Below are 21,534 nucleotides of genomic sequence, written 5' to 3'. Positions count from 1 at the left end.
CCTAGCTTTATTCAGTGTACAGTATTAACATAAGATTTATTCCAGAAGGAGTAGCTGTTTTTTGGTTCAAGGGTACGGCCATGCTTCCCAAAGTTCCTCTGGTTTCTGAAAACTATTCCAGCTTACGTGTCATCTCCATTCATTTTCTACAGGACAACCTCAACGAACTCAAGGACTCTTCAGCAAAGGTTTGAATCTTTTAGACACCACCAAAGTTTACTTTCATGTTTTGTTGCAGAGAGAACTTAACTTTTGGTCTTGTGGCAAACCCCATCAATTTCATTCCTGTAAATGCTAGTGTAGTAACAGGGATTTTTGCAGTCTGCGATATAGAACCTCTGTACGTAAGAGAGGGATAGCTACGTGGAAGCAACACAATGAAAATCCCCCGAGTTTACTATTTTGTAAATGATCTTATGAGATTTTATGGGTTAGTATCTTTTCTGATCCTGTCTGAAATGCGTAAAGTTATAGAAAAGTCCTTTTCTATAAATAGCCATTTATTTGGCTGAAGACATAACAGAATAGTTACAATAGTTCTTCTTTGGTACCACTTAAAAAACAGTAGTTATTTAAAAACAAAAACATTAGAGACTTATCTCTGGAATATTAATACTCTTTTCCCTTACTACTGTTGTATTTATGGCTGTATTTCTAAGCATCACAGACAAGCACCTAGATGATCATTTTTGTATGTTTGATTCCTGTAAACATGCTTAAGATTCAGTATCTAGGAGAACGTATGCTGAAGAATGCTTTCAAGAGTTCATAGAATCATAGAATACCAGGTTGGAAGGGACCTAAAGGATAATCTGGTCCAACTTTTCTTGGCAAAAGCACGATCTGGACAAGACTGCCCAGCACCCTGTCCAGCTGAGTCTTAAAAGTGTACAATGTTGGGGAATCCACCACTTCCCTGGGGCAATTATTCTCATAGCTGATTGTTCTCACTGTTAAAAATTGTTGTCTTGTGTCCAGTAAGAATCTCTCCAGGAGTAACTTGTACCCCTTACCCCTTGACTTTTTCATGTGACTCCTTGTAGAAAGGGAATCTCCGTCTGCTTTGCACCCACCCTTTCAATACCGGAACATGGTGATAAGGTCTCCCCTAAGCCTTCTTTTCTCAAGGCTGAACAAACCCAGTTCTCTCAGCCTTTCCTCTATGGCAGGCTTCCCAGCCCTCTGACCGTCTTTGTGGCCCCTCCCAGGACCCTCTCCAGCCTGTCCGTACCTTTTTTGCATAGCAGGGACCAAAACCGGACACAGAATTCCAGGGGTGGCCTGACAGGCGCAGAGTGGAGTGGGGTGTGAGTTGAATGACATTTTGGAATACTGTATTCTAGAAAGTTCTGCAACTATTCTGTTGCTTTTTTTAAAAACTCAACTGCTTGCATAGTAACAACAGATACTGCAAACTTGCTAATATATTAGGGTGTGTGGCTAATAGGAAATGGATCAAGTCTTCTGAAGGTGCTGCTAAGGTTTTTGATTACGCAGTCAGTATCAACATGTAATTAAATAGCACAGACATTTATCACTTGGAAAATGCTGACCATTTGGACTTTCTGGATAACTTAACAGGTTCATCTAGACATTCACTTAATTTAAAAATGCTTGATAGGTTAACACTTCCTATTCTGTATTTACACTGCTGTTTTACTTGTAGCTCTCTTTGCATAAACAAAGTATGCAGAACGCTTTATATGTTTTAATTCAAAATAGCTCTGATTTTATAGTGGATGCTTGCTGATCAAGTTTTTTTAATTGAATCTTCCCAGTACCAACCATACCCGCTTATAGGGAGCATATATATAGGAAGCATCCTTTGATTCTTAATAGTATCTATAGATTGAATCTACGTACTTTCAAAAAAAGATTTATGAATAAGTGTCATGACACCTCGTATATTTTTTGAAATCAGAAAACTGTATTTGTCTTGAGTTCACATCTATCTGAAGTGTGGTGTATCTGAAGTCTATATAATCTTGCTTTTTCCTCCCTTACTGTATTAGTCAAGGTTCGACTGGTTAATTGAACTTCACTCAAGTTTTCATTAGTTATTTAAAACTATTTTAGTTTTTAACACATTGTTGTGGTAATCAAGCAGACAGTGGAGGTGTTTGTAATTAAATGATCAATGAACAACTTTATTTTTCTAGTCACTTTGAAAAGTTAAAATTTAGAATTACTGTGATGTGTTTGTATGGATTTAGCAGGAAGTGCGTTGCAGTTGTGTGACTTTTCCATGGATTTATTGTTTAAGTGCTTGGGCAATGTCCAACCCTTTCCTTCTTCTAAATGCTGTTTTCTGTTCTTTCTCACTTAATGAATTAATTTTCATTCTTCAGTGCCATTCTAACAGACCTAAGGCACTTGTTGTCAATGTTCCCTATACATGGTATAAGACAAGTTAAATGCTTTTCTTTGCTGCCATGGACTTGTTTGGGGAAAGGATGAGCTATTCAGAAGCCTGTAAGATTGATGAGTTCAGCTCCCGCTGTAAGATAGCAGAAGTCTAGTGCTGTTGTATGCTTACAGGCTTTCTTTGTTGCTGCCTTTGCCTAACTTACGGGGCCAGACCATTGAAATGTTGGTTTACATTGCAGGTTATAAAAGAAATGGTGCCAGACTTGAGTTAGGTTTGTGTTTATTCTTGCTTTAGCCTTTCCCTGCATACAGCAGGGCCCCAAATTTGACGTTGTTTCTGTTAGCAGCATTTCTAGAAGCAAGTTGATAAAGCTTAATGAGGTAGTTCCAGCCTTCACTTGTGAAGGGCAGTGGGAAGGATGGAGTTTTCCAAAACTCTGCATTGGGATGGTAGAAGAGCAGAGTAATCTGTCAGGAACAGCCGTGTGAACTCAAGAAATGGAATAGGAGAAAGCAGAGCTACATGTTGGCTTTCTCACATGGAAAGTGTCTCTGGGACACAACTGAATGGGGCTACATAGAAAAAACCCCGTATTTGCAAGTCACTGTTAATGGTTGACAGCAAAAAAGGGAGCAAGGATAAATTTCTTGTGGAATGGCAACGTAGGAAATCAAACAAGGAAAAGGGAGTGAGGGAAAAGAGCAGAAAGAAAAGTAGTGAAAGGAGTATTGAAGGTTCAGTCTCTGGCCTAGGAGGATAATAAAATTCCAGTTCAAGTAATAAAAGGAAAAAGAGACCTAATCTTGTCAGTGTGACTTTTAACATAGGACTAGTTACATCAGGTTTTGGTAAGTTAAACATTGACCAGAACTGGAGGAGGACAGACTTAATTTAATGAAAAGAATGAAATTATTTGAAACAATACTTGCTTTTGTTCAAGTGATTTCTAGATTGTTCTAAACTAATTTTCTACTTAGCTCTCTCTTTTGGTGTCTTTTTAAGTAAGATGTCTAAAAAGAAATGGAGAGAACAGTTTAGTTAGAAGATGCTTTTTTCCCCCCCAAACAAAATTAATAGCTTATGGAACTGGGGAAGGATTAAAATATACTGATTTAAATCTGTGTGTTGCTGTAACTTAAAGTAATATATGAAATACTAGGGAAAGGTTTTTAAATTAAGATATGCTTTTATTGGTATTTTATGGAAAATATTTCTTAAAGATTGAACTGTATAATTGTATTAAAGATAGGATTAGTTACTGTAATGTATTGGGGTTTATATAATACATGTGCTATCTTTATATGTATACACGCAGTAGCATGTAAACTTTGTCAAGTGTTACACTTGAAATTACTGTGACTTATTTCCTCTTCTCCTGCCCTGCAGCCCCAGTTTATATTAGGAATATTCAGTTTTGTGAAACTAGTATATAGTTGCTTAGAAGAGAGTGGAATAACAGTCTAGAACACATTACAGAGCAAAACCAATTCTATGTTCAGCTGCTTTTATCATTTGAAGTTTAGGCTTAAGATGGAGATTTGTATTATTTTAGGTGAAAAAACCCATTATTCAGAGTCTTAAATACTTCGTGGATTAAGATTATTCTTTAAAAATTAATTAGAATCTGTTTAAGCAGTTGATTCCATTCATTCATTCCAGGCAAGATTGCAAGTGGTTAAGTCAGTCCAGGAATCTGCATATCCTGTTTCAACAGTACCGCTGTCAGATTTGTTCTGATGTTTCAAACAATACTGGTAGACAATGTTGTGTGTATTTAATATGTGTTTCAGTTAGGAGAAGATGTTCTTGAATAGCCAGCGTTGAGAAAACAGAGCTATAGGTTAAATTATAGATCACAAGTTTGAAAGTGTCTTCAATCACTTTTTTTCCTAGTTGAAGTATTAAATGTTTAATTTTGCTCTTTGAGCTAGATCTGTTATGTTAGAGTAAGACTTCTTATTTACGTATCTAGGAGTACATATTAATACTTGGTGATATTGCCTTAATTTAACAGCACTACATTAACCACACTACTCCAACACTGTCCAAGAGTAAGGAGAGAGAAGTGGACAAGAAAGATTTGGACAAGTCAAGGGAAAGATCCAGAGAGAGAGAGAAGAAAGATGACAAGGACAGGAAAGATCGGAAAAGGGTTGGTAGAATTTTTATGAACTAGTTCAGAAAGTTGGTATATGCTTGGAAAGCTTTCTGTTCAAAGCCCTTGCGGTAATAATTGGTTGTGCAGCCCAGCCATGCAGAAGTGATCCGTATCAGGGTTGTTTTTCTTTTATTCCGTTACTTCTTCAAAGGTCGGTTTGCAGTAATGTACTCAAAACTTTTTCCCTTCAGAACCGATCTCAAGAAATTTGATGCAGGATGTAATGCCTCAGTTACATTTTAAGCATTCAAAAATCAGTTCTCCAAAACAATATTATAAGCAGGTGCTACTTCAGGAGTATGTTTTAATCTGCTAATATCTGCGTAATTGTATTTGGTGCCAGGATCATTCAAACAGTGACCGAGAGGTACCACAGGATTCTACTAAACGACGCAAAGAGGAAAATGGGACAAGTATGTATTTTATTTTGTGTGTGTGTGTATTAGGCTTTTACTTGTTGCTGTGAATTGCAACTTTCTCCTTGTGTTTTTAGCTGGTTCTTCAAAACATAGTAAAAGCGAAAGTCCTTCTGATTCCCCTCGCTTAAATGAAAAGGAGAAGGAGAAGAGTAAGTCAAAATCTTCAGGAAAAGAGAAAGGTGATTCAATTAAAGCAGAAAAGATGGAGAAGAGCTCCTCTGGTAGCAAAAAGGTAAAGTAAGCTATTATGGTTTTGTTGTTGTTGACAGAACAAGTCAATTACTTTTTCCTAAATTTGATTGCTGCTTTAATGGCCTAAATTAAAAAGATATGCTGTGAATGTGTAGGAGAACTCTTGGAAATTCTGGTATCTTGTAGCTCTGAATATTTCAGCAGTCATTCCTGTAAGGATAAGTAAATTGGAAGAATAGTTCATCTTGGCAGTAGGTAGGAAAATTCAGAACCTTATGCTGTAGTTTTTTGAATAATCTAGAATATTTGCAGATTGGTTTGCTGAGTAAATATGTGAAAGCAGGCTTAATTTACATATAAACTAGGCTACTTGTATTCAGGTTTTCAAGTGCATGTCAACATGTTTGGGGTGTTTTTTGTGAAAACAGGTATGTTGTAGTCGTATGTGTAAAATAACAGTAGTTCCCAGTTGTAACTCTTCAGTGAAGGTAACTGCCATAGAACTGTAAGACAAAGTTAGAATAATCTTAGAAATCACAGAAGCAGATTACTGTCATTCTATTTTTAGGTTTTTTAGCTGTGGCCACGTGTAATTTTAAATACACGTAATCCTTCTAATCTGACTGTACAGTGTATGTTATAATAAACTATTTCCCATATGTGCATTTTTTTAAAGGAATCAAGACATGATAAAGAAAAAACTGAAAAGAAGGAAAAACGAGACAGTACTGGAGGGAAGGAGGAAAAGAAACAATATCCTTTTACACATTAGCATTTCAGAAAAAAACAGAAAATAAGCTTCCTGTTATCATATGTAGTAAAATATTTTTTTTTTTCTTAACACTGAATCTACTCATAAATCTTCAGACAAGCATAGATAATGAAGTTTGTTCCAGCCAAGGTAAAAAATTGTGATGATTTCCTATTTTTGACTTGGTATCTCCCAGGGCTTCTATTTACTGGTAAAGGATATAAAACAAAACAGCCTGAGTGTGAAAGGGCTGAACTTAACTCATCCAGGGTGATTTTTTCAGTTGTTCTGGGGGGGGTTTTTTTGAGTCAGGGTCACTGTGGTGGTGTGTGTTGGTTGGGTGTTTTTGTTGGGTTTTTCCTCTCCTTCCCCCATAATGATTGTACAGGTGCTCAACTTCTTTTGGGAAAGAAAAGGAAGGGGGGGAAAAAAAAAGAAAAAAAAAGGTGGGGGCGTCAGCAATGTTGCATGTTTGGCACTTTTTCCAAGAAAGGTTGCTGTACAAAAACAAAGGCGAATCTGTGTGATCCTGACAGCCATCAGTCTGTTGATAATCTACCTGTTAATTAAGAATATCTCAACTAATATGTTGTAAACTCTAGTTTTGTATCCTTTTCTTTGATCTTTAACAAAAGCGCTAGCTTTTAAACCAAAGTGCTACATAGTGTAGTAAGTCAGTTCATTATCTCTGCTTAATCTTTTATCTGATCAGATTTGAGAAGGAGGAAGCGAAAGGAAAAGTTTTACATGGAGACATTGACTATCTGCAGAAAGAAAAGCAACTTCAGAGTATTTTGAGTAACGCATCTTCAACCTGGAGCTTTCAGAACAATGAATTGTTCTTTGAAGCTAACAGAGGGTTTTTTTCCAGACCTATGTAAACTTATGGGTATTTAAATTTAGTTCTAGGGATATGAGAGTGGGTTTTTTTCTCCTCTTTGCATGTAGCCATTTTAAAAGTCTCGGAATGTTTCATTTTCAGTGATGTGGGAAGGAAAGTGCCCCAGTGAACTTAAAACTAGTTCACCTGAACTACCCAACTTGAGCCGTACACCACTACCAATCCTTCTGCATAAAGCAGCGGACAATTTTACATTTTAGAAAGTGTGTATATGTTGGGTAAACATGAAAATAACCGATAGTGTTCAACAGATGTTGAAGAATATGGCTTCTCTCTCCTTTTGCAAATTGTCCAAGTGCTTTATAATTCTTAGGTTTGTTCTCTGTTTACAATTGATGAACTGTTCCAGTTAAAAATTTGTGGGTTCTGTGAGCACTCAGAAGTGATGATAAGCTGAAGTGAAGTAGAAACAATTTTTTGATTCGGTCACATTTTTCGCAGCTTGAGATTATTTGCTTGCATAGAGTAGTTCTGTTCTGACTACTGAACTACATATAAGGCAGGTGGTTTTCCTTTTTTATCAGACAAACCAATACCGTTACAGAGAGGGGGGAAGACTGTTTTTAAATACGCAAGTCCTTTGTCTCAGATTTCGAAGAGGCTGAAAACTTACCTTGTTTTCATTGACTGTCTTGCTGATCTAGAAAGTGCCACTACTTTTCAGACGTGATTTGTTATGAATCCCATTTAAAGGTGGGGGGAGGGGAATTTTTGCTGTGAGGGTGGTCAAAAACTAAGTTTGCCCACAGAGGTGATGGGGCTGCCAAGCTTAGGGTACCCAAAACTGATCTTGGCAGGCCACAGCCCTGAGCAACCTGCTCTACTTAGTTCTGCCTTTTCAGCAGATTTGGACTCAACAGTCTTCCGAGATTCCTTCTGAACCTCATTGTTTTTGTGAATCAATTGTATGGGTGTCGTGTTTGAAAATACTTGAAAGTTTTGACATATAATATCACCTTAAGTGATACTTATTGGCTGCGGACTCAAATGAACATTACTTCTTTTAGTGGCTGTACTTGCTTTAGGTGTGAGAGAGACACCGTGACACAGTCCCAAGTTCTTCTGTTTGCCTCTAACTTAAACCAACAGGGACCAAATCTGAAAGGTGTAAAGACATAGCTGTTGGGAATTCTTCTCAAGAGGCCTGAGGATTATAGGATGGCTTATAGAATGCTTACAGGGGAGTGTTTAGATGAGGTCCAGCAAAACAGAAAACAAAATTTTGAGTTCTGAAATCTTCTGGTCATCTGGAAGTGCTTTCTGAAAAAGTCTCCACACATGGATTGTGGCCTCAAAAGACCAAATGGGAGCATTGTTGGAAAAAGGGTCTCAAGTTCCATTTGGTGACACTGCTTGAAGCGGAGGGCAGATGTGTGGAGGGGTTTTGGGTAATAAAGCTCATGCCGATACTCTGCCCTCCTTGGAGGGTGTTGGTAAAAAAAAAAAAAGGATATGAGTTCGGGTTATTGCTTCTTAGTACTGTTTCTTTTTGGTTTATTTTCTTGAAATAATAGAAGATGCTTCTGTGAATAACTTCCAAACTGAAAATTATGAGCATTTTTTGGAGGGCATTTCAAGGAATTTTTTTACTCTGTCCTTCAGAGTGGATGGATCCCAGAGGTTCCCCTCACCCCATTTCTTTAAATGTTACTTTTTGGAAAAAAGAGGGGAAAAAAAAAAGGTCATCTTGGTAGGTGAAGTTCACTACTGAGGACTTGCAGCTTTAATAATAAAATGTAAAGTTTTATCTTGATCAGCAGTTCAATGTAAAGTAACGATTGCCATCAATTAAAAAAGCAGAACTGCATTTTTACGAATGCATCATCATCATTTAAGCAACAAGTGCTTAAGTAAATGTCAGTTGCACAGTAAAACCTACCACTGGCTGTGCAGTGGGCTAAACTGGAGCATCTGGCCTCGAGTACTGACCGCACCCCATCATCTGTGTAGTGAAGTATGAAAAAATCCTTTTTACAGCGACATGGTTGTGGAATCTAATCCTGTGCTTCTGCTTGTTAAATCTTTTAGAACATTCTTCCTAATGTAAAATGTCTTACTGACTACATTTATTTCTTGCCTAATGTAGAGATAGTAACATTTTGAGAGGGTTGTACTTCTGAAATAAGCGACTACTTTTATCTTTACATTAGTGTTCCGCTACTTACTATGCAGTGCTCACATTAAATACAGTTCTTGCTGTAGATTAAACTAGAGTTAGGGAATGACTGACTCATTAAAATAGTTCCATTTTTCCCCTCATTCTTTGAAATAAAATGCTAAGCTGTGAGATCAGTATTCATTTGAACTACATCTAATTTCAATTATGTATACCTTTGTTGCAGGTGAGATTGAAATGGGAAGATATCCAGCTGTGACCAGAAATGTATTTTCCAGAGTATAGATTGCACAGAAATTTGTGAATGAAGAGGACCCATCTGCATCTCCTTAAATTATTCAGTTCTCTGCTTTATTTCCCCATGCTGAGGATTTAATTGTTGTACATTACTGTATTTTTAACTTGTTGCTTAGTTTCTTACACATTTATTTTCAGTACCTGGCTGAAAGTGTTACCTATTCCATATTTTAGCACAATGTGCTGCAAACAAACAGTTGCCATAGTGCAAATGAGGTTTCATGTGTACAGAGTTCCACTTTAGGTTGTCAAAAATACTGCCTGAGTTTAGTAATTCTTTCAATCTGAAATGCATTCTTTTAGATGTTTGAAAACCACAAATAAACAGTTATTGAACCTTTTTGGATTTACCTCATTTAAACTCAGTTTTTATTTATTACTTGGCCTGTTTTTAATATCAGTAACTAAAAAAAAAAAGTCAAGTGGGAGCACTGTTTTCATGCAATGCTTAGGGATTATTTGTATATTGTGTACAACGTTGACTTGTTTAAAGAAAAAAGAATGAACCCTATCCCTTCCATCCCCACCTAAACCTGTGCTCAGTTGTCCCTTGCCACACCTTTTGTTTGTCATGTTGTTTTTAGATTGATTGGAAATGCTCTCTTCAAAACTGAAATAAATTAAGTTTCAATTACAGCTACAGGAGCTTTGTATTGCTGAACTTTAGTCTGAAAAGTTTCACAATGACATTTTTAAAAAAAAAAAAAAAAAGGAATTTTTTTATCTGCTGAATTCTACCAGTGTAACCTTTTTTCTAAATAAACAATAGTTTTCTCAATGGGTCGTAAATCATTCTCTGTGTGGTCACTTTATTGCTTTTTGTATGGCTATGAAAATGTGATGTGAGTTGGAATTGCGGGAGGGTGGTTTTGCTTACGGTGCTCTGTACCTGCTGGCTGAGCAGATGCAGAGGGTTCGTTGCATGGCGCGGTGCCTGCTGTAAGGGGACGGGTGTGCGCCGTGGTTTGGAGAGGCTCAGGGGTTTTGCCTTCCTGCCTTCAGTCAGTTTTACATCTTCCGAGGCATTTGTCCCTCATCCAAAGCTCATTGAAGTCTCTGGCAACCAACCCCCCATTTCCTGACTTAGGCAAGTTAGACTGCCTTAGAGGGTCTCAAAAATTTCTTGGTTTAGTTTGACCAGTTTAATGCCTGACAAGAAAGGGACGCTGCCTCTCTTCTGACGTAGCATGGTAGGTCACTTTGGTGAAGCTGCCATCTCGGATGTTCACATAGGTAAGAAATCCTCGGCTCTGGAAGTCTTCAGATACATTCATGACTGAATGTCCTTACCAAAGGGGTGGATTTCCTTCAGTAAAAACGACCACTAGTTTTGTGTTTTGTTTTGTTTTCAACTAGAAAACGTGGGTTGTGAAAGAACCCCTGTTCTGTGTTCTTTGCAGAAGGTGGCCTGGGTACAGCAGTTCATATGCCCAATAAATGTGTATTTACCAAAAAGCAGGAGTGCTGTTGCAGCTGCATTCTTGTTAAGTTTTGAAGATGGTGCATCTCTCATGCTCTTTCTTTACAACCAGCTCTCGCCCCAGGGACTGCAGGAGCGATTGAAACTTTGAGTGGGCTTGTGTCTCGTTTTTCCCGGAGCCCCGTGAAGCAGGCAGCTGCTGCAAGCCCCAGCTGAGCGCCCCTTTGCACTCAGCAGGTATGACAGGAGGAGAAGTGACCCGCAGGAGGGAAGCAAACTTCCCTTTTGGTGCCATTTAAACACCAAGTCGGCTGAATTGCAGTGTGAGACTGCACCAAGAAGTTCCTCTTCAGCCTCTTCTGTTTATTGCACCTTCTGTCTCCTTTTTAAATTCAGATTCTGTTGCTCATCCATTTGGTAGGGATCTGCTTTCTTTTCAGAACTGATACAATAAAAGTGCGTTGGGGTGTAGAGGAGAGGATCTGATGCCAGTGGGAGGTGTTCCACAATACTTGAGACTGCAGTATTAGTTAAACTGCAAAGCCTTACAGCCTTGGTCCTCGTGCAGCTTCAGAAGATGGTGAGCAGAAGTTGTGAGAGCTGCCACAGCCGCTGCCCAAAAGCTGGGGTGAAGTTTTCCTTTATTTTTAACAGGCATGGCAAATAGAAAGCTAATTGTAATCACTTTTTAATTTCAATTTTTTTTTTAAAAAAGATGAAGTCATGCAAGTTAAGGACCGGTTTCTTAGAGAGGTGTGTGGGATCTAAGTGGCTTAAGTGTTGTGAAGTGGTGATCTTGGTAACAAAGTGAGAGCTCTTGTCAGTATGACTTCTCCCAGCATTGTAATGAATTCCAGGCCCTATAATACTGGAATTATTAGAAAAAGGAGTGTGTTCTCACTTATTTTATGATCTCTAATGGGAGGGGATGATCATGTTTTTCAGGGTTACGTTTTCAGATTGGCAAGCAGAAAATCCATCCTGCCTGCTGGCCTGCGGTGGTTTGTACCGCTGCCATCACACCGGGCTCCGTTGCCGTAATTCTGCTGAGCACCGTGCTTGCAGCAGCAGTGATGCCATAAATGCTTTCTGTTGGCCATGTCCTCCCAGAAAGAAGTTCATTGATGCTCATTAGTGAAACTGATACAAATCAACTTAAGTTTATGCGAGGAGATTGGTCCTTATTGAACAGGTCTGGGAAATGGGGCTTGCTCAGGGGAAGTGTATAAAAGCATTTTTCTCAGAACAGAGTTGTATTAATAGATTTGAATGTTCAATGTTCTATTTATGTGAACTTTAAAAATAAAACCCACAAGGAGATAAAGAGGACATAAAAAACTTAAATCCTAGTTGAAATGGTAAGTTGATTGCTGTATGCTGTGTTTAAACAACACTGGTTTGCTCTGTATGGAGCACCACACCTGTATTGCTTTTTCCTGCCCTGCTCTCCCCTATCCAAAAAAAAAAATAAAATAAAAAATATATATATATGTAAGGAGCTTGATTTTCTGAGTCATTTCTTTGCTGAGGAGCCATCTTCAGTGACAGCCAGGAGTCTGTCTGCACGTCAGCAGCAGGTCAAGCTGATGGGGCTCAATTGCTGTTTGTTCAGAATTTGCTTATAATGACTATTTTAAAACAGTGGAATGTGTGAGCTATGCTGTGTACTGAACTGATAGTGTCTTTTAACAGTGTCGAGCCTAATGAACCTTCAGCATGAATTAGTTGTTTTAACTGGTGGTTGAAACAATGGGCGGTTCACAACATCGGTGGCGCGGTGGGGCAAGAGTTTTGCTGACAACTTAACTTTTCAATAACTGCAAGATAGCAATTTTTTTTTCTTCCTTGAGAATTTTGTTTTTCAGTTTAAGAACTCCTTTGGCGTGCCCCTGTCTGCCTGAGGCGATGAGCCTGGGTGTTTTCAGAGGTGACTGGGATCTGAGCTATGGCCACGCCTGAGTGCGTGACACTGTTGACACTAAAGTAGATGACAGGACTGAGAGGAGATTTAGCATGTGCATGCTTAAAAATTACTGCCTTGTGAGGCGTGCTAACGATGCATTTTTAATTGCAGGAGATGATCTTGGCCTACAGGTACCGTCCACAAAGCAAATCAATTCGGTTTATTCCCAGGAGTGTTTAGAAATAGATTTTTTGCATGGATTCAACATTAACAAAACCAATCCTTTGGCAAATAGAATATTTCGTCAGTGACCCGGATGAAGGGATGGAGCATACCCTCGGCAAGTTTGCGGATGAAGCAAAACTGGGAGGAGTGGCTGATACCCCAGAGGCTGCGCTGCCATCCAGTGAGACCTGGCCAGGCTGGAGAGCTGAGCCAAGAGGAACCTCATGAAGTCCAACAAAGGCCAGTGTAAGGTCCTGCACCTGGGTAGGAGCAGCCCCATATACCAGTACAGGCTGGGGCTGACCTGCTGGGGACAGCTCTGTGGGGATCTGGGAGTCCCGGTGGACAGCAAGTTGCCCATGGGCCAGCAGTGTGCCCATGTGGGCAAGGAGGCCAGTGGGATCCTGGGGAGCGCTGGGAGGCGCATGGCCAGCAGGTCCAGGGAGGTGGTCCTCCCCCTCTGCTCTGCCCTGGTGAGGCCACATCCGGAGTGCTGGGCCCAGTGCTGGGCTCCCCAGTTCAAGAGGGCCAGGGAACTGCTGGAGAGGGTCCAGTGGAGGGCTGCAAAGACGATGAGGGGGCTGGAGCATCTCCCTTGTGAGGGGAGGCTGAGGGAGCTGGGCCTGGGTACCCTGGAGAAGGGAAGGCTGAGAGGGGTCTCATCAGTGCCTACAAACATCTTCAGGGCGAGTGTCAAGAGGATGGGGCCGGGCTCTCCCCAGTGGAGCCCAGCGACAGGACGAGGGGCGGTGGGCACAAACCGCAGCACAGGCGGTTCCAGCTGAACGGGAGGAAGGAGTTCTTCACCCCGAGGGCGGCAGAGCCCTGGGACAGGCTGCCCAGAGAGGGTCTGGGGGCTCCTGCTCTGGAGACGTTCCCAGCCCGCCTGGCCGTGACTGTGCAATCTGCTGTAGGTGACCCTGCTGTAGCAGGGGGCTGCACTGGGTGGTCTCCAGGGGTCCCTCCCAACCCTGACCGTCCTGTGATTGTGGGATTTGCTGACTATAATGATAAAAAAATAGCCTTTTTGTATCGAGTGTTAGTACTATTGAACACAGAGACTTACTTGTCTTTTAAATATTGTGTGGGTTTGGGATGGTTGGTTTTGTGGTCTTTTTTTGGGGTTGTTTTGTTTTGTTTTAAATATAATCCAGAGAAAGGGAACTTGGACCAAAACTTGAGCATCCCCGGTGCCTCTGTGATCTGGTCAGTTAGTGCCTTCAGTAATGTGGGAATCTGGCTGTATGTGAAAATACCGAATATTAAGAAATTGCGGTGCTTATAGACTTGATTGGTAAAGCTCTTCTGATGAGCTTTGTCCTTATTAATTAGAGGTGACTTCTGAATGAATCAGAGAAGATTACAAACCTTTGTCCTGCAGTGCAAGAAAGACACAGACAAATTGGGAAGGGAATCAGGTGAGAGTTACCCACCTCATTAGAGGTGAGGAAGAATTACAAAAAAGGTGAGTATCCAAGCTAAATACTCAGGCACTTTTAATTAACTCATTAGGGCAGTCTAAAATGAAATACTTCCATCAAAGTCACCCTAGTCCTTGGAATTTATTGGTATGTGAGTAAGTTGAGGCTGCGGTCGGGTGTGCACAAGGCAGCCAGCTGGGGCTGCAGCAGTCGATCCCCCCCGGGAGCTGTCACACCGAGATGGGTGAAGAAAAAGGTCCCCCTGGGACCTCCTGCGGTGACCTCCGAATGGAACAGGAGGACTAGCTGTCAGCCCAGATGCCTAAAGGTGAGTTGAAACAATCATTTAAAAAATGCTGCCCCAGCAGGAGGGCTGGTCCCTCACCTGGGCTGCCGGCTGGCGGGGTGCTCAGCGGTGGTGGGCAAGGAGAAGGGATGTGGGATGAGGGATGCGGGATGCAGGATGCTCACCCTGTTGCTGGCGTGGCAAGCGTAGAGCTACATTGGGAGCAAACTGCGGCGGGCAGAAAGGAATCGCTGACCTTTGTGCCAGCACGTTGTAGGTGAGAACTCCAGCTGTGCCCTGCCCTGCCCTGGCTGCCCCAGGGGGGCTGTGGGGACAGTGTCTCACCAAGTTCATGCCTATGGGAGGGTTTTGTGTGTGTGTCCCCCAAAAAAACTTGTCAAAACCAAGCTGTGTGTTCTCCCCTGTGTGGCTCTCTGCAGGGACTCAGCTGGATGTGAGGAGACACCAGGGAGTGTTTAGGGGTGCCTGGTGGTGGGAGCTGTATACAGCTCGTGGTGGTGGTGGGGGGGGCAGTCCAAAGACCTTGAATGGAGTGGGCAGGTGAGAGAGGAGCTCCAGCACTGCACCCTGCCACCGTCCTGGCGCACGGTCCGGGGGAAAACCTGCTACAAAGCACCCGTGGATTAAACCCCATTTGTGGTGTGGCCTGTCTGATGTGATGTTCTAATCACTCCGTGTAATCGGCAGCATCTGTGATAGGTCATAGCTTCAGCTATTTTATAATAAGCTATTTTGCCTGACTATGGCAAACTTCCCTTGTTTAAAGGGCAGGGGAATATTAAATAAATATCATTTATATTTATTTGCCTCAGATCAAACTGTGGCTCTTACATTAATTTTGTAGGTTTTTGGTAATTAGTCTGCTCAGTCCATATTTGGAATTCAAATCCAGTAGTTGTTAAAAAGCTTTGAATGATATTAAAATCTGCTCCCTGAGCACACAGCAAACACCTCCCTCTCCGAAAATGCCAGCCTGAAAGGGGTGACAGCTGCTGGCGGGGGGGCGCTGGGCAAATGGAGGTGGGCTTGAACGGGTGCCCAGCCTGGGTGCTGCTGGACTGGAAGCGGATGGGCTCCTGGGACCCCCCTTTCCTATGGGGTCCTGCTGGGCTTGGGGGTCTCCCAAGCATGTGGATGGGCACAGAGACCCCTGGGCTGGGGTCTGCAGGGGCCAGGGCTCCAAGGGGGTTCAGCCTGCCAGGGCTGGGGCTTCGGGGGTGCTGGGGCTCTGGGAGGGGGCGGGGGGCTGCAGGGGGGGCTCTGGGGGCTGGGGCTGGCAGCGACGGGGGCTCGGGGGCTCTGCGGGGGCCGGGGGCTCTGCGGGGGCCGGGGGTAGGGGGGGCAGCGGCGCTTCCCACCCCGAGCGGCCGCTGCATGTCAGTGTTGCTCCGGGCACCGGCAGCGGCCGCGTCCCGCTGCTGCCCCGCGGGGCTGTGAGGGGCTTCCCCGCGGGGGGGGGCACAGCACCGCTGGGGGGGGCGGGGCACAGCACCGCGGGGGGGGGGGCAGCACCGCGGGCACTCAGAGCACCGCGGGGGGGGGGGGTTGGGCAGCCCCGGGGCCACACGCCGCTCCTCGGGGCCCAGACGGTGCTTTTTTGCACCGGGCAGCGGGGGCCAGGGGGGTGGCCGGCCCCTCCCCCGCGGCTTCCAGGCGCCCCCCCGGGCCGCCCCTGTCCCGCTCGGTGCCCGCAGGAGGGCGGCCCCCGGCCCCCCAGCCCCGGCGGGCAGGCACTGCCTGCAGCGCCGCTTTTCCGTGCCTTTCATCGATTTCTGATGTTACATCATACGTTTTCCTACTCCTTGCAGCGTATCAAGCACCTGCCACGCGCTCATTAATTGGTCAATTACTTTATTTATATGCTAAACATTATCTAAAGCACCAGTCATTACCGGCGTCCTGGCTGTGGTTTGTGTTGTGCATTTTTTATAGGTTTTATGTGCCTTGCCCCGGCTCTGCTGTCAGGGCTGGGGGACCTGCCTGGGTCCCTGCCAACCCTTCGGGGAGCAGCCACAGCTCAGGCCCCCACACTGGGAGGGTGGCTCACCCCCGCCCCCCAGCCCCCCACCCCCCAGCCTGCACCCAGCTCCCCCTCTCCCAGCCCCAGCCCCCTCCCAGAGCCAGCGCCTGTCGCCCATGCTTGGTGTCTGCCGCAGCACTGGGGTAAAGACAGCAAGGCCTGAAATTGCAACAAACATGATGGGAGAATCCCCTGTAAGCGTTTGCTGGGACAGAGCAGGTGCCGCTGCTCATCCTTGTGTCAATCCTTGTCTGCTGCTGCAAATTGGCTCGGAGCTCACCTTTAGCTGTCAGCTCTGCTGGCGATGTCACCAGCCTCTTCGGCAGCCAGGAAAGCCTCTGTGCCGCTGGAAAGCCTCTGCTCATCCTGGCCTCCCCTCTCCCCGCTTCTCCTGACGCCTTCCCCGCTCTGCCTGCCCTTCCTGCTCTCCTGATTACAAGTTACCGTGGAGTAGGAGCTTGTCCTCTTGCTCTTCTGCAAGATGGCCTGTCATCCTAAAATGCCATAGCTATCATAAATAATTTAGGGCTAACGCTTCAATGTTCGAAAAGGCAATAAATAAATACTTGGTGTGCGCACGAATGTTTCATTATCCCGCTCTCGGTGTCAGCCTGCGGCCGCACGGGCATCCAGCGCGTCAGGCTGCCGCTGCCCCAGTGGCCCCCAAAGCCGTGCCGTGCCTTAGCAGCTATGCTAGGCAGGAGCAGGGATGGAGAGCCTGGTGGCAGGGATGGGGCGGGGGGTTTGCTGGCCTTAAGGTGGGGATGGCAGCTCCTTTGCTCCAACTCCCCTCCCCAGGTACCAGCACGGTGCCCGGCTGCTCCTCTCCTCGCGGGGCAGCTGCCGCTGATGCCCCTGCGGGAAGCTGGAACGTGCTGCCGGTGCTCTTGCAGCAATGCCGCCATGCTACAAACCCTGCTCTAGCGATGACGTGAAATGCAGAGAGCCTGGGCGCAGAGCCAGAGCAGGGCTGCTGGTGGGCTTTGAGCCTCCCTGTCGGGCACCACACTGGGTGGTGGGGCTCCAGCCTGGGGCTCCTGGGCCAGGTGAGCTATGGCAGTGGCTACCCCAACGCCACCGGCGTTAGCCCATGGTGTGACACCAGCCTGGGCCTCCCCTGCAGCCCCGGTGACGTGGGGGCACCAAGCACAGCGCGTGTTGGGGATGGGCGCTGCTGCTCCTCTGGGCACTGTCCTTCCTGACACCAATTTTAGATGTATTACGTTATGAGTTAATATTACTTTGAAATTTATAATATCCATGAAAATATTATCTCTGTACTTAAATCCTTGAGTTTAATTGAATAGAGCTATCATTATCTGGAGCTTGTTTATGTATTGCTGCCTGCAAAATAGAGTCAATTTTCCAGACTGAGATGATGAATCTGAGCACCGAAGACATTTTGTAATTTAATTTTAATAACCATGACGTATTATTATTTTAATAACCATAAATAATATTTTTTTTTATAAAATAATGTTGTAGTGCTTTGCACAAAACCTTGGAAGGAAAACTACGCCATAATAATACAGTGGGAGTTGTGCTATGGTTTGTTAGTGTTATTTTGTTGTCGGATGTACTCTTTGCTGCTACCAGTTTGGTTTTTTTTAGGTTTGAACTTGAACACAGTTTGGGCTCATTTTGCTCCCACGATGGCTCTGGAAGCTGCATGGCTCACTCTGAATTTTTCTTGATATTATTTCCCTCCAAAAGTCTAGAGGCGAAGCCACTTTGGGGTGTGTTAGAAGCCCGCGTCCCTGGGCTGCGGCACTAGCTGTTCTGCCTTTGCTGCAGCGTGTTGTTGCAAAGTCCAGGGTTTTGGCCCAACGTGCACCATCCCTGCAGCCCAGGGAGGCTCCAGGGCCCCGTCAGCCCCAGGATGGCAGGACCTGCTCCTGCACCTCATCCCTGTGGCCATGGCCCCGCGTGGGGCTGTCCCCCACCCTCGTTCAGCCTGATGCATATTTATGGACAAAACTTCACACCCATTTTGCTGGGATTTGGTGGCGCCGTGCCAGGGTTAGTTAGCCAGCAGCCTCCATTGCCCTGTGGCTCTCACTCTCCCAGCTCGATGCTGGGGCTCTGCAGGCAAGTCAAGCCCCGCCAGCAGCGGCACGTTGCGGTGGGTACCCGGCGATGGGAGCATCGCTCAGCATCCCGTCGGGAGCAGCTCAGGACTGCGCTCTAGAAAAGTGTAGCCCACTCATGTTGGCCTGGTCGTTGAATGTGAAATGAAAGATAAAGGACAGAACAGTATTTTTTTCATGCCTCCCTGCATTCGTTGTGTGGGCACTTTACATATAAATAGGCTCATTTCAGCGAGGGCTCCCCCCAAGGCCAAGGTGAGGGATGCTGTGTCCCTGCAGTAGGGCTGGCCCTGCACCGAGCCCTCTTCTTACCCCCTAAACAACCTGAAACCTTCAGCCCTTTAGGGTCAAATAATTGTTTACTGCTTTTACTTAGCCCTTGCTTATTCCTAGGCTTGTTTTGCTGAAGACCTGGCTGAAGACGCACAGAAGGGCTCAGCCCCTGCATCCCACCGCTGCGCTCACATGCACCAAGAGCCAAGGTGGGACCCTAAATGTCAAGAACCCTAAACAAGACCCTAATGTCTCTGCCATTAGAGGCTGCCCACTGGGGAAAGGTATCAATGTGACCGCCATGCATGTTTTTCCCTGAGGTCCCACCAAAGGGATGTCCAGGCAGCTTGTCTGGTTGGGCTTCAGGGTGAACTTTGCCAGCAGGTACCAAGTGGTGACTCAGGTCCCATGCCCACCAGCAGCGCTATCTGCCCAAGCCCTTTGATGTTGGATTTTTCTTTTTCAGATGATCTCTACATCCCCAGCCACCCAAATGAAGCCGTGTGCTGCTCCAGCTCACAGGGGAGCACCGCCTGTGGTGCCCAGGGAGCACGGTGGGAGCTGGTTCTTGATGGGGACCACGAGGTTGGTTGGCTGGGGGTACCCCTGATGGGTGCGATTGGGAGCACATCGGTTGTTTCGTACTGAGATTACTTCCTATGGTTCATTGCTTGTGGCGACTTGGAAAAACCGAACTCTGGCAGAGGTAAGCTCAATAAATTAGAGTCAGGACCAGCTGCAATGTTGGGTGTTGGGTGGTTTTTTTTGTTCTTTTTTTTTTTTTTAAAAAGCATTGCTAAAAATGTGGGAATTGCAGGAAAAGACATCTATATAGTCAACATTTGAGGAATTTATTTACCCGCACTGGTGCCCACTGCAGGGGCAGGGCATAGCATCCCCCTCCCTGGCTGCAGCCCCAGGGGCTCTCTCTTGCCCCTTCCCCCCTTCCCTGCAGGATGCCCTTCAGACCTGGCCACAATCAACCAGTTTTATCTCAGCAAGAAAAAAAAAAAATAGTTTGCAGGGCACGGAAACGGAAACACACATTTCCCAGCAGCATCCTCTGTTCAGTGGTGTGGGTGAAGCATCAGTGGCATCCTCTGCCCCAAACAAAATACCTGCAGGGCATCCCAAAGAGAGCGAGGTGAGCTTCCTGGCCAAAGGGATATCAGGAGGCAGGGATTCTCTCTCCTCTGGTGAAAAGATCAGTGGGCTCTTTCATTTTTTTTTTTTTCTTTACAGTTTTATTTACAAAATGTATTAAAACTCTTTGTACAATACCTCATTAAAATGAGGCTCAGTAATTGATGCCCACACATGCAGTTTATGCTTTTACAGCCATTAGTTTGCTTGGCAATTTTTCTGCTCACTGAAGTGCAGTTTCAACGACCAAAAATAGGAACTTAAATTACAAAAAAAAAAAAAAAAAAAAAAAAAAAAAAAAAGGAGGGAAAAAAGTAGAAAAAGGAAAGAACCCCCAAATCCCCCAAAGCAAAACAAATGAAAAAATATACGGAAACAAATCAACGTGAGACTACTGCCGAACTTCCGATAGCTTGAAGTTGGTAGCTGGAATTGGTAAGCACTCAACACGTTTTGTTTTAGCTTTACATGCAAGTTTAAAAAATATCGAACCATTTACCAAACTCCCTTCACCGGTGTGAAGCCTCCACTCTTAAAAATTGATCTGATAAACATACATCTTTTATACAGCTTTTAAGAAAAATGTTTGTTTTAAATACATCTCATAACTGCACAGCTTTAGCTCGCCCTTGCTGGGGACGTGATTGCGTTCAGAAGTTGAAAAAAAAATCACAGTTTCATGAAAAGAAAATGAAAACAAACCAACAATTTTTGTCAATATCTTGTTAAAAACTTGATCAATAAATTATTCTCCTATGAGCTTTTAAAATTATTTTATATTACATTTTGTTGGAAATACTTATTTTTAACAAGAATTTCCCCGTATTTTTTTTTTTTTTAAATCCTATTAAAAGTTCAAATCTATCATCAGCAAACTAAATGCCTAAGGGTCAGACTGCTTTAAATGATTTTCCTTTTTCATTGTATGTTACTGATGAAATAAAACTCTATAGTAAACTACAGAAAATACATATTGTCGATTAGAGGTAATTAGTATGCAGATATTCCATTGAACATTTCCCAGGTGACTGACAATATGTTTAAAGGTGTGGTTGTGTTTTTTTTTTTTTGTCTTTTGCTTTATTTATTTATTTATTTATTTATTTATTTATTTTTATTTAAAAGATGAAGTTAAGTAGTTTCCGGGCAGAGGTTCAAGGCTGAAATGCTGCTGCTAAGACGTTGGATGTGAGTAATAGTGAGCCCCTACCTGTAGCAGTGCTGGCTGGAGCGCGGTGTTCTCTGCAAGGAGAGGGCAAGGACGGGAGCATCCTCTCACCAGTAGCCATGAAACAAGAGTTGGCAGGAGCCGGTATAATATAACAGTACGAGCAGGAGTCATGTTAGATCGCTTAATATTACTCTGGAACTGCAGCTCTAATTTGAGTTACTATCCTCTTTCCTTACTTCTGTTGTAAAAGGACCGTTACCGAGAAGCATTAGCTGAGCACAGTGCTAGTTGTGGGAGAACTCGGGTGAAGCAGAAGCAGGCTGGGCAAAACTAACCTGCACTTCTCTTGCTTCATTGCTTGA

General features: G+C 44.0%; 1 protein-coding gene and 1 long non-coding RNA gene across 7 annotated transcripts in view; both read left to right on the top strand.

Moving 5' to 3' along the window:
* THOC2 (THO complex subunit 2) overlaps positions 1 to 9,991 on the top strand; it is a 55,411-nt gene extending 45,420 nt beyond the window's left edge. For 2 of the 5 annotated variants that reach the window (XM_056359396.1, XM_056359395.1), the window contains 7 exons: positions 153 to 188; positions 4,383 to 4,520; positions 4,870 to 4,939; positions 5,020 to 5,177; positions 5,814 to 5,890; positions 5,991 to 6,038; positions 9,132 to 9,991. In XM_056359396.1, coding sequence (XP_056215371.1) covers positions 153 to 188; positions 4,383 to 4,520; positions 4,870 to 4,939; positions 5,020 to 5,177; positions 5,814 to 5,890; positions 5,991 to 6,018 — 507 coding nt within the window. In that variant the 3' untranslated portion in view covers positions 6,019 to 6,038; positions 9,132 to 9,991. Of the gene's footprint in view, positions 1 to 45; positions 189 to 4,382; positions 4,521 to 4,869; positions 4,940 to 5,019; positions 5,178 to 5,813; positions 5,891 to 5,990; positions 6,039 to 9,131 lie in introns of those variants that run through there. The other 3 variants (XR_008825417.1, XR_008825418.1, XM_056359398.1) reach the window with 3 other exon arrangements.
* Positions 9,992 to 12,582: 2,591 nt separating this feature from the next.
* LOC130158744 (uncharacterized) lies at positions 12,583 to 20,186 on the top strand. Of its 2 annotated transcripts, XR_008825480.1 has the most exons (6): positions 12,583 to 12,716; positions 12,821 to 12,996; positions 14,083 to 14,168; positions 14,263 to 14,499; positions 18,979 to 19,067; positions 19,325 to 20,186. It is a non-coding gene; the product is annotated as an uncharacterized LOC130158744 (long non-coding RNA). The 2 variants fall into 2 exon arrangements; XR_008825479.1 differs by having other exon boundaries at positions 12,583 to 12,996.
* Positions 20,187 to 21,534: the final 1,348 nt, after the last annotated feature.

This window comes from Falco biarmicus, chromosome 14, assembly GCF_023638135.1.
Source record: "Falco biarmicus isolate bFalBia1 chromosome 14, bFalBia1.pri, whole genome shotgun sequence".
Classification (NCBI taxonomy): Eukaryota; Metazoa; Chordata; class Aves; order Falconiformes; family Falconidae; genus Falco; species Falco biarmicus.
Note: the sequence above shows the minus strand (reverse complement) of the source record. Positions and strands in the feature narration are given on the sequence as shown.